The sequence below is a fragment of the Natator depressus genome, chromosome 1 (genome assembly GCF_965152275.1).
Source record: "Natator depressus isolate rNatDep1 chromosome 1, rNatDep2.hap1, whole genome shotgun sequence".
Lineage (NCBI taxonomy): Eukaryota > Metazoa > Chordata > Testudines > Cheloniidae > Natator > Natator depressus.
Window position 1 is genome coordinate 236,526,385 of NC_134234.1, and position 13,209 is coordinate 236,539,593.

Sequence of the window (13,209 nt, forward strand, 5' to 3'; positions counted from 1 at the left end):
GATGGACACCTGTTACCTTTGAAGCCCAGCAACAGTATCAGCCTTTTCACGGCCCAGGTTATCACTGAATTAAAATCCTTCATGCTCAGAGGAGCCAAATTCTGGGACACAAAGGTCAAAACCTGTGTTCATATACACCTCATGCAAACCCACTGGCAGAAGTGAGAGAGCATGGACGTAAGTTAGGGCAGAATATGCCTCATAGTAAATAATTAAATAACACTTGTACAAAACATCAATGATGAAAAGCGCAACATATGTGCTAAGTATTGTTGAACTTCCTGAGCAATCCTAGTTCTAACTCAGTGGCAGTGGGGCCCAATATGGAGTCTGCCAATAGTATTGGATGCTGCCTAGCCACCTAGCCAGCCTCCTCCTCCCACTGCACCACCACCAGACAAAGGGATTCCCTGTAACAGCAATCCTGGAACTGGATCATCAAACAGAATAGGGTTAAGTGAGGTCTGTCCAAGACAGAGGGCCAAATTCTGCTCTCAACTATAACTGTACTCAGTTGAACTACAAGGAGTGGTACTGGAGTGGAAAATTTGGCCCTGAGTGACTATTCAGGTCACAAACAGTCTCAATGAGCATCATAAAGATGGAGAACTGTCAGACAGAGAGAGGGAGTGAGAGGGATGGCAGCAGTCAAGAGATAGCATTGTGACCCAAAGTTTTACAAGGTCGTATAGTGTGTGAACAAGTTTTTAGTCTTAGAAGAAAATTCTGTGTTGTTATGTAGATTCTTAGGGGTGAACTGTGACAAGCAGCAAGGGAGTTTGTTCTCTGCCTTAATCTCTTTAACTACAGTCAACTTTTGAGGCAGAATTACTCCCTGAGAATTGGGCATCAGTGTTTCTGCTGAGATCCCTGAGAGACGTGATTGACTGCATGGTGGTTGAGACCACTTCTATTCCAGGACTGGTATGTATGTGGTAAAGAAAACAAGTTGCACTAAGAATATACCCAGAGTCTGGGTAAGTGATTTCTTATCCAATGGGAAACTAATCTGCAAGGCCCTGGGCATCTGCTATAGCTCAGCAGAGGGGCAAAAATATGATAAATATTTTACCTTGTTTATCAAGTGTAGCTAATATCTAATGCTAAGTTAAACTGGTGAGAGGTTTTCAAGAGAATCAGAATGTGGGAAAGAGATGCCACCCATTAGGACTTTTCAGAATATCCTGTTGGGGGGACGGGGGGGAGTAGCAGGGAAGGAGTCAAATGGGGAGAAAGGCAGAAGCCTGGCAGAGAGGAAGCCAGGGAAGGGGCCTCTTATGGGGGAGAGGCCATTGTACATGGAAAAGAGTTGGACTGTCATGGAGAGGGAATGGGGACTGCCAAGGTGGTGTCAAACCGAACCTCCAAATCTGTACTGGGCCCCTACTTTATAAATAGATGTTAATGGTTCCACTGAGGCTGTTCCAGAGGTTAGTTTTGACATGTAAGCGATCTGTACAATTTTTGGATGCTTATCTCAACTGCACTGAGCCTTTTGAATCTTGCTCATCCCAAGCTCCTGCTGCTGAGTTATAAAGGCAAATCCCTCAGAAAATGGAGTTGATAATGAAAATGGTGCCAGCAAGGTATTGCTGTAATTGTACCCAAATGACTCCAGGGTTGAACATAAAGCATACGGAACTTGGCAAGCCAAAACCTCCTGTTCAGAAACACGTAATATACTTTTGTGGCTAAAAACCTACAGGCAATTTGGCTACAATGAACCAAGCAGAAGCCATGATCTTGTATCCTGTATTCATAAATGTATTTATCTCACATCTCTAAGACACGCCTTCACTTTCCATAGAAACTCAGGACAAAACAAGTGCCCACAGCTTACCACGGCATGGGCTAAAGAACTGTCCCCAAATCTTTTTTGTTTTTATTGTTGTTTAAGTTTATAACTTTTCAAAGTGATCTATTGATCAGCAAGGAGTTAATCTCTTATTTAGACTTTAAGCTCTTTGTGGAAGAGACCATGTTTTTGTTCCATGTTTGTACAGCTCCTAGTACAATGGGGTCCTGGTTCATAAGTAGGGGCTTCTAAGGTGCTATCACAATACACATAAATAAAATAACAATAATAATCTCAAAATGGTTCACAGTTCAGGGTCAGAAGTTTAACTGTACTGACTGGTGCTCCAAATCCTGTTGGCATTGGCTTTGTCATGAGAGTTCAAATATTTCTTGCTCTGGTTAAGACAGAAATATGAAAAAAGGAGGTGGACCCAAATAAAAAATAAAGAGAAGAAAGATGATAGCCAAACTCTTGAACCTCAAGAAAGGTTTTGGTTTTGGTGAAGGAGTATGTTGTTATTGTCAGACTATAAAACAAAAGAAGGTCACAGTCTCAGAAAAGCTGGATGTTCCTGCTAAAATGATGCAATATTAAAATAGTTAATGATGATAATTAGTCCATCATTAGGCTATAGAATTAACACCCCATTGAGAGCTCTCACAGCTCTTGTTTCAATCCATCTGCGTACTCAGGACAACAATAGTGCTTCGGTTCACATTCAGAAGGTTTACTCTGCACCCAAAAGGGACTGCAATTCAATTTTAAATTCTGTAGCAATTAATACAGCTCCCACCAAAGTGTGAGGACAGTAACTCACTCCTAACTCTGTGTGTTTCTTACTTTATCTAAATTGTTTCACCACTCCCTACTATAGTGACTGTATTTTTCTTTTCTGTTCTATTATCATCTCAATTTATCTTTCACATCCTACGCCTATAATAAACTAATCTCACCATAACAGGATATGTCCTGTAGATTTATTAAATTAAAAAGAAAAAACACACTGTAAGGGATTGAAAGACTCAGTCAAGCGTTTTCTCAAACAGAAGATAAAAAGTTAAATGTCAGTGAAAGCTAGACACTTACTACTTGAATCACTAGTTTTCTTGAATGCAAAAGGCTAGGTCTCCAAGAACAAAGCTTGGTGCACTGAGGGAGACGGAGCAAATGGGTCATGTTATGCCATTTCTATACCCAGTCCCATATCCAGCAGATAAATAGGCCACCAGCACAAGTTAGAGTTGCACTAATTTGGCATATAACAGTCAAGGGGACACTACACTGGTGAGAATATCACACCTGCCCTAACATATCCACTCCTCATTCTCAGTCCACCTCAGAATGACCTCTCTGCCACTAAGCCAAACCGGTCCGCTGGCTCCCTTGACACTTTCGAGGAGCAGTGGGTACTGTCCGGGCTTCTCTGCTCGGTGTCCCCTTCCAGTTCCCTACTTTTGACCCTTTAACCTTCACACCTGTCCTTGTTTTCTCTTTTGTTGTCCCCCGTACTTATTTGATTCCCGGGCTCAGTGGTTCCTCCCCTTAGGCTGGGGCAGGAGCCTTTACCTGTGGGTGGACTTGCGCCTGCCCACTTCCCGGAACCCAACAGGACTAAGCCAAATCAGGATTCCCTTCACTAGAGAAATCTTCAACAGCTGCCTTAAAACAACTTTAAGCTCCCTTTGTGCTGCTGGAACAATACAAAATGGACTTAAGAGGGGCCAAAGACTTGGCTCAGTATTTCAGTCAGCAAGCAACAAATGGAGACAGAAAAAGAAAAGACAACAGAAATCAGATTCTACCTTCAGTTTTGGTTTAAACAAGAGTAACACCACTTACTTCAGATTTATACTGGGGCGAGTACAGAATCTGGACCTAGATACTTAACTTGTTATTGAAAATGCTGAACTTAATTAATGTGAAATTTCAAAGCATTTGGGGGAAAAACAACCCCAAAACAACAGCTGAACAATCTGCAGTACTGACTAGAATGGCTGCAGTCTGAAGTATGGACTTCCCATCAGATGAGAGAGATTTGGGAATGGAGAAAATTGGGCTGTAATGTCTCTGACTAGAGCATGAATATTCTGATATTTGACAGCTTGGAAAATTTCTTTAGATGCATTAGATATGTAATGAGACACATGGAAAATTATGTTTAAACATGTCGGTTGAGCTAGACCCAGATTTTCTTCAGAAGTGACAACAATACACCACTGTTAGATTTGTACTAAATTCTCATTACCACATCCAGGCTGCGTCACATTGAGATTTTATGGCCACGCTAAGGGTTTGTGAGAAGAAGAAGAAGAAGAAGAAGAAGAAGAAGAAAAAAGATCTTCCTGACTGTCTGCTTTGCAAGGGATTTGAACTGTAAAAGAGACAAACTGTGTCAGCAACTAGCCAAACCAATGTAGTACCTGCCAAACCACACCTTATCCTTCTCAATCAGCAAAAAAATTATCCACTGCCTGATTTCTCTTACCTCATCAATAAGGGCTGTTTTTCTTCCCTTATTAGGACACTCTCCATGCAGTAAAGCTCTGGCCCTAATAGTTGCTTTAACACTATGTACCGCACATCAGCACACAAAACAAGCAACTAAAAAAATAAAACAACGGAGGAGAGAAAAAGTCTGAGTCTTAAATTAAAGGGGCAGCATCAACTCAGTTTGGGCTTCACATTTTATCATAGATTTTGTAAAATGAAAACAAAGGGTTGGATGCATGAGGAATGTATTAAAACCTTTACAGATGTAAATTATTATGGCCCTGATCCTGCAAACACTTATAACCACAAGTAACCTTAATTAAGTACATGGGATTAGTCACGAGCATTAGAGTTTGCAGGGTCAGAGGCATTAAAAAATAAAATCATCATCAATGAAAAAGAAAAATCAGTCTTCTCTTTCTTTCAAGAGTCTCCTGTGTTGGAATCCCAAAGAAAACAGATACAATATTAGTGCAAAAGAGAACCAGAGAGTAAAACAAAGCAGAAAAGCAAGCCAATTCACGGTGCAAAGGAAATGAAATGCAAAAAGGAGTGAAAAGTAACAGGTATTTAAATCTAAGTTTTAATATTCAAAAGCTGCTGTTAGTAGCCCCAGGGAGGGGAAATTATTTTTTGTTTGTTTTTTGAACATATAGGTTTGGATTCTCCAGTCGATTAAGTGCCATTCAATGGAACAAAGGAGAGGTAAACTGGCCAGATATGGTCAGCAGAGAAGTCTCCTTGAACAGGGGAGCTTCTACTGGTAGACCGGGCAGAGCTGCCTCTTGTGCATTAGGGTAGGGGGAGTTGGAAGCTTGCTGGGCTGGGCAGGGATAAGCAGGGGGTGGGGAGGTTCACGGCAGAACAGCGTCTTGCTATGCCCTATCCTCCTCCGGTGTAAGGTCACTTGAAGGACCTTGTGCCACCAGTGTAAGTTAGAGGGGCTCCTTGGAAGTTCTGACCAGGATCACGGAGCCTCAGCTAGCTCTCCACACCCCCTCTCTTCACTACAGGATGGAGAATGTAGCCCATGGAATAAAGCCAAACTATTTTTGCACGTTTGGAGGAAGGGAAACTGCCCCCTTCGTCTCAATGGGGTCTGAATTCTGAATCCCACCGAACTCTTTCTCTGCTGATCATTCTAGCTGAAACCTCTTACTACTCTGTGGGCACCCCAAAGCATGATGCCACCATTAGTAAAGCATAGTAAAGGGCGCATACAAAGGAGTGGATGCTCATTTACTGACACAGCAATGTTTGGCCTTCTTACCATCTGAATGTACATGGTCATTGTATTGGCAAACGTACATATAAAAGGTCATTATTGATCCCAGGGTAAGTGAAGCCGATACCCTGTAGGCTGCTGCTTGACAACACAGAAACGAGGTAACATAAATCCTCGCTGCTACAAGGCCACACCATCCCACCCGTGATCCAGGCCCTGACCTCTCCCTGTCCATATGGAAGAGAGGGGGGGAAAGGTGGCTCAGCTGCCTTCATGGTACTATCACCTACACTGCCACAGGCCCCACGGACTGGATCTGCGTAGGGCTAGTCACAACAGGGAAGGGGGGAGGCGGGTGTCCCCGGAATATTTAGATTGGTAAAAAATTGAAAGCTGAACATTTTCAGAAACAAAACATACAAAGTTTGATTGAAAACTTGTAACTGAAAACCAAAACATTAAATTAGGAGCCTCATACCCTCATTCTCCTCTATAGGCGGGGATCACAGGCCAAACCACATCTCCCATGATGCACCACAGTCTCTCCTCTTGCTGAGCCACCATGGTGCCTCATTGGAGTCCCTGGCTGTGGTGCATTATGAAAAATGTTGTCTGTCGGGGGAACCTGTCTCATAGAGGGGAAATGCAGGCATGTGCACCTGAACTACATTTCCCACGAGGCACCAAGGCAGCCTTGCCAAATAAAAATGTTTCCGTTTTCAAGTGTTTAATTTTTAATTAAAAGTTGAAGTTTTCCAAGGAAAACTGACACTTTTCATGAAAATTTTTGGGTTTTTTTGAAACCCAAATTTTCTGTCAAAAAGGAGTTTCAACTCTATACCTGTGTGTTGAGAAAGGACTGGAACTGAAACACGGCAGGCAGATTCACTATGAACATAATTCCTAATGCAACCAGTGAAGAATCTCCTCAAAAGTTAAAGCAGACAAAGGCTGTATTCTAGGCAGTTAATACAGACAAAGGCTGTAATCCTGGCAATCTACCTCCCACTGAGGACAACCATGAAGACCTGGAGCTAATGTAGAAGCACAGGACCTCTGTATACCGCTTCCAGTCTCTAGCAGATTCCCCAAATCCATACAGATTTCAGGGAAGTTGCATCTTCTGGCCACTCAACCCCATGATTACTGTGTGGTGGAGCAGACCTCTTCTGATGGAACAAGCCAGGGAAACCTTTGAGAGCTGAACCTTGCAGAATTTTCCTCTTTGTCCTCCTCTCTCAGGTATTCCCACTGGAGTTGGTGATCTGACCCAAAAAATAATTCAGATCTTCCAGTGAATCTCTCCGACCCCATTAAACTGGAAAGTTTCTAAACCCAGCTACAAATCTTGGATAGGGCAATCGGTTTGCCATCGTCACTGTCCTCGTTGACCTGTTGAGCTAAAACCCTAATGCCCTAGACGCCTCATGATTTGTGGCAACTTGAATTGCTATTTTGGTTACTACAAGACATGGGAGTAAAAATAAACACTGGCCATGTGCAAACAAGCATATTTGTATCAAAAGTGCTCATCTGGCCATCTTATATATTGGGCTTGAGTCTCAGGCTGCATCTACACTGCAAGTTAGGGGGTGATTTCCCTGCTCACGTACCCATACTTGCGCTAACTCTCATCGAGCTTTCGGTGGGTAATGTTCTCCGCACAGCTCAGCTGTGCCTCTGCAGCTGCTACCAGTTCTAGCGCGGCTATGCGGCTTCTTCTACTCGCGCTAGCTCAAGGACAGCTAGGGCGGGTATGTGACTCACACCCCAAGCTTCCAGTGTAGACATCGTCTCAGTTACAGTAAGCCCACTTCACACTTCTATGGCCTTTACACTGCCAGAGTGACGTAGAGGGGCCTCAAGTCCAAGGAGAATTCAGGTCATAGTCCATGAGGGCATGGCAGTGAGAATGGCGGGAAATTAGGGAGAGCCTAGAGAGTAAGAAGCGAGTGATTTAAAATGAATTAATTAATAAAACTGATCAGTATGAGCAGCAGCAGTGATCCTACACCCAGGATTTCAGATCATGCTACTTATCAGGTGATGTAGACCGTGCTTCTGCTGTCACCATTGCCTGGGTGAAGCAGTAAAGACAGCATTATGGCAATCCCCAGCATCTCAACTGCTCCCTGAAGACTCTCTCCTATTCTGCTAGCACCGCTCTTACTTTTTGCATGATCATTCAGTGTGGAACAGAAATGATTTAAGTGACTGATTCCAAATGTTGAATAGTGAATTCCAAATAAGAAATGCTCACGAACAATTCCTGTGCTGAAATTTGTGCATAGATATCAACTGGTGAACATGTATCGAATGCAAAAATCAAATTTGCTAAATCCGTGACCTGCTGGCAGACAGCACAGGTCCTATGCAGAGGAATTAACAATCTAAAGGACCGATCCCACCTTCAGTGATACCAGTGGAAGGACTACCATTGACTTCAGTGGAGTTGGATTCAGCCCTAAGAACTTACTAAGAAATTTCTACCCAGGTTTCCACATTTTCAAGTCATCATGAGTGATTCACTGGCTCTGACGAAAGATTCTACTTTATATTTTCAGCGTGCTGCATGCTAAAAGGATTATATCCAGTTTACTTAGAAACAACTAAATCAATATGATATCAAGAATATATTTTTAGCATATCTATTTTTCTGAGTATTACAAGTGTGCTGTGAAGGTTGGTGACATCTTAAAGGAGGTAGTGAAACTGATATGTAAAGGCACCATCGGAGTGAATTTGCAAGAAGCAAAAGATCATACTGTATCTAATTCAAAACAGAGAAGGCAAAACTTCACTTGCCTCCCCTGAAGAGCCTCCACTGGGCAAAGTTATAAAAAATGTCATATTCCTTTCCCCCCCCCCCAGCATACTGAGATGTATTGGCAAAGTAAGAGGACCTGGAGTGACTACATTGAGTCTCAGCATTAGAAAGGGTAGAATTTCAACATGAAGACACAAAACAGTGCTTTGGAGTAGACTGATACTTTGTGGGTAAGGATAAAGATGTCTTCGTCACTGTTAGCTTGAAGTCACAAAGATGCTTTGTGGACAAAACAATCACCATAAAATGATGTCCACAATTTTTAATTCACTAAAAACTTTTCATCAGAAAAAAATGGTACTGCTTGTGAGGAAAACTGCTTCTGGTTGTCAACCTATATCTGTACTGATGCAGAAACTTGGAAAAGAATACTGACATCTCAAAGTGTGGGCAACCAACAACACAATAAACCAGACACTAAACACAGAAGTATTGATTGTCCTTACACACTGATTTCATACAGGCATAATTCCATTGATGTACATGGAATTATTCCAGATTTACACCAGAGTGGAGAGGAGAGGGGAGAGGAGAATCAAGCACACAGGCAGTTCACTGCATTCACTTGCCGTCTCCCCATTCTCATGATCAGTGTTAATCTCTATGGGCCGATACTCGTTGGCACTAATCTCCCATTACAACGCTCTGGCAGTTTAAATGGGCCTTACAGTGGTCTGTGATGCATAAGGCATAATATTGCTGATTTTTTTCCCAGGGGCAGGAAAATCTATATACCAGTGTCTAGCTGAACTGCACACTCTGCAGGTCAGGGGAGGTGTGCAAAGGTAGTGCAAAGCTCACCGCTGCATTCTCCAGTGCACGGTCCCTGTATGCAAGGCCAGTTCCCCACAGTACATAACAACATCCCGGGTTTGCTCAAATTTACACAGGCTCCTAATGGTGCCAAAAATGCAGCATATGGTGCGCAGCCCACCCACTTCCCTTACACTGTCAGGAGGGAGGCTTCTATACTGGCTCTATGCCATTGATGGGGTGATCATTACACAGCTGGGCAGGCTGGTTCTGTGGAAAGATTCTATCAAGGAGGCAGCACAAACCAGCTACATTCAACTCACAGGATCTGGATTATCATTATGCTGGACCAATGTTTTCAGAAATGATTAGGGATTTTGCATGCCTGATTTGATACATCTTAAAAAGGCTTGATTTCCAAAATGTACCAACCAACCACCCTCTGACAATTATGGTGTTGGGCACTTCAAAAAATGAGGCATCCAAAGCTACTGCTCACTTTTGAAAACCTTGGCTCATATTGTTACAAACAAAACATTATATTGCACTAATTCACAGCACTTCCCAAACATAGGTAGAGACCCATTACTGGCCCCTTATAATTTAACTAAGAGAAGGCAAAATACAGGACAAACAAAATCTTGGGAAATGTTATTTGGACAATTTCTTTAGCAATATCATATCATCTAATTGATTTTTTCCACTCTCTTCCGTCCCACGCCTCCCACCTTTGGGACAGATTGTGCCATAAGGGCTTTGTTATTTACTCAGAGGCTTAGGCAATGGTCAGCTTTCACATAAACTGTGACTTCTGCAAACTTCTCATTAGCCACAAAACTTTAATCAATAACTTGTCTGGAGAAATATTCTGTTGTCTACTGCCTCCAAGCAAAGCCATTTAAGTTCTACATTTGAGATCAAAGATAGATATAGATGCAATTCAGGCGAGGAAAGGGCCCAACTTGATATTTTTACAACAAAATGCTGTCCAGCAAAAAGAACAGCAATAACTTTGTACCCATCCGATGTTTACTCTAAACTCAACCAACTCCTGAACACGCTGCAACCTCTTCTGTCTCTAGCTCTCCCTCCCCCATTACAATCACACAACATTTTCTAAATAAAACCGAGGAGCTAAAAGTCACACAAATATCACAATAAATTGGGAACTCACTTGGAGAGACTTGACAAGTTCTGCCTGCAGTATGATCTGCTGATCATGTCTGTAATGGATGAGTCAGTGCAAGCAGCTGCCAGCTTCAGTGAGCTAATGGATGGATGATCAGGGCGTGGAATGAGATAGTAAAAATGTCATTATCCTTTCAGGCACATGCGGCTTGTTGGATGCTCTTTCCAGCCAACAGGCTAACCATTTGGTCAGCCCCTTTGCACTATGATAACAGTCTGAATTTTCCCACTACCAGGCTTGTTATCTATCCTATATCCACCACCCTCTGGGTCCCTCTGCACTATGATCATATGATCTCAGATTTTTTTTTTACTGTATTCTCTCTAATAGAGCCCCTTTGTGATGTCTGGGACTAATACCTACAGTGACAAATTCCTACAGGTTTCTCAGCTGCTGTATAGTAAGGTAACTGGTAAACAAATTCTAGTCTTCCCTAGGGTTTTCACCAGGAGTGCTCGTGTTTCAGCCGGTTTGCCGATAATGGAGGAGTTGAAATTAGATATACAGCGCAAAGGTGTTTGTTTATTAACAAACACCTGCTTCCAGCCGACTGAGCTTGTGTAGGGGAGAATACATGTAACTGAGTATAAAACAAGGATCTATGTTAGCCTCCTTGCTAATTACAAATCACTGTATAAATATATAAGCGTAAGTATTCATGTCCAGTCTAAACACTAAAGGATCAGTGGGGATCGGACAGCTGAAAAGGCCAGAGGGTCGTTTCCAAGCAGTTCTATATTCTCTGGGACAAATCTTGGGAAGTGTGGAGCAGCCCCAGCCCCCCCTGAAGTCAGGATTTGACACCACATTCTCAGTTAGTGATGACCAAAGTAAACATGTGACTGCAGTGGGATCTAACCTCACAGACTCTCCTCAGCATTCTGTCCTTTTATCCAGTAAATAACACAGGGAACATAAATGCAAACAAAGTCATATAAATTGAGACACCATCATTTACCATAATTCCACATGCTCGGTTCTCAGAACCCTCTAAGCTAACACAGCACACAGCCTGTGAACATGTTGAAACAACTTACTGTGTGATCCTGCAGCTATTCTACTCCAGGCTGTGATCTTGTCAAATCTCAAACTACAGGGCTGGGGCTGGTTAATACTTGGATGGGTTGCCTCCAGGGAGAATCAGTAGTGCTTCAAGAAGTAGTGAGGTTGATTCAGTAGGTGGCACTCTGACCTTTGAGTATGCACTGAACCAGTCCTTCCTGCATAATGCTAGTGGACGTGCTGTCTTTCAGATGGGACACAAAATTGATATTCTAACTACCTGCAGTTATTAAAATATACCACCCCATTTTTCACAAGTGTAGTGGTACTAATTTGCATTCTGATCAAATTTCAAACCAGGTAATTATATTCTGCCTCCCTAAAATTCCCTTTGCAGTTTTAATTGTATAGTATTTGCACAGAACAGCTGTTGCATTCTGCTTTAAAGATGGTTGGGTGAGTCTTACAATATAACCAACAGGCTCAATTTTTTTGCAGACTCAGGGCCACATCCTCAGCTGGTGTAAACTGAGGGAGCTGACATCTTCAGTGGAGCTACCTCTGTTTTCACCAGCTGAAGTTCTGGCCCTCAGTTCCCAATGCACATGCACAAGCTGAAGTCTACGTGCAGAAAACTCCGATTCATTTATCCTTCCACTGGGCACTGCACGTGTGCAAAGTGTACAGACACTTGAAATTTTGGGCCACAGTGTGCAATCCTTCATGGTGAAAAATTCTATATAACTTATTATTGGGGCTGATCAAACCATTGAATTCCATTTCTACAGTGGGGAGGGGCTATAAAAGAGAGGGCATGGCATACCAACCCCCCCACCCCTTCCTTCCAATGTCTCCAAGGAAGAGGGGATGGTGAGCAGTGAGTGTGAATGTACAGAGTCCATCTCAAAGAACTTTAGTAACAGGTGAGTAATCTTCATTTCATCTTTGAGCAGCCTCCACACATTCCCACACTTGGGAGTTTGGCAAGTAGTGCTCCTCCCTTCAGACACTGGGACGAGAAGGCCTAGTTAAATAATTATTATAATATTGCTATACCAAATTATGCATGTGATCAGATGCCAGATCTAAGGAATAATAATACTTTGTGAAAGTATGCTTTGAGCTCCAAGTGGCAGCTCTACAGATTTCTAATATGAGAATATGTCTCAGACAGGCCATGGAAACAGCCTTCACTCTAGTTCAATGACCTCTAAGCTCTTCTGGAAGAGGAACAGAAGAGGTATCAATACAGAGCCTAACCTACAGAGAAAGGCATTGGGATGTCATTGCCTGGCCTTCACTCTTTTTCCCATAAGAGACAAACAGTCTAGTTGATGGCTAATGCTCTCTCAGAATGCAAGGTGTGTACCATCGTTTCCCCAGAAGGAAAGTGTGGCCTAAGGAAAAATACTAGCAAGTCCATGGACTGGTTAAGATGGAATTCTGTTGCCACTGTGGGGAGAAATTTTGAATGTGGATGAAGGACCACTTTATCTTTTTGAAAGCAAGCAGCTCATTCACTCTTCAAACAGATGTAATAGCAACAATAAAAGCTGTCTTAATAGAGAGATGGAACAGGGAACATTCTCCCATGGGAGGTTGTATGAGTTGAAAAAGAACAAGGTTTAGGTCCCATCTAGATGTTGGTTGTCTAACCAGAGGGTAGATGTTCATTAAATCCTTCAGGAATCTTTTTTTACCTTATCATAGCTAAATACAGTCTTTTGTTAGACTAAGCTATGATGAGCCAAGATGGCTGCAAGATATACTTTTTCAGAGGATATGGGGAATCCCAAGGATTTCAAGTGAAGTAAGTACTCAAATATGGATTGAATAGGAGCTGAAGCTGGGTTTATTGTTAGTTAGCCACAAAAAGAACCTTTTTACATTTATGATCATAACACAAGTGAGTTGATTGTTTCCTG

At 42.4% G+C, this 13,209-nt stretch overlaps 1 protein-coding gene across 12 annotated transcripts in view; it reads right to left on the minus strand.

The window, feature by feature from the left end:
- CALD1 (caldesmon 1) overlaps positions 1-13,209 on the minus strand; it is a 239,789-nt gene that overhangs the window by 54,996 nt on the left and 171,584 nt on the right. The window contains exon 1 of one of the 12 annotated variants that reach the window (XM_074938505.1): positions 10,268-10,542. The exons of the other annotated variants lie outside the window; for them this stretch is intronic. Within the exon in view, the coding sequence (XP_074794606.1) occupies positions 10,268-10,314 (47 nt within the window). The 5' untranslated portion in view covers positions 10,315-10,542. Of the gene's footprint in view, positions 1-10,267; positions 10,543-13,209 lie in introns of those variants that run through there. 12 annotated transcript variants of the gene reach the window in all.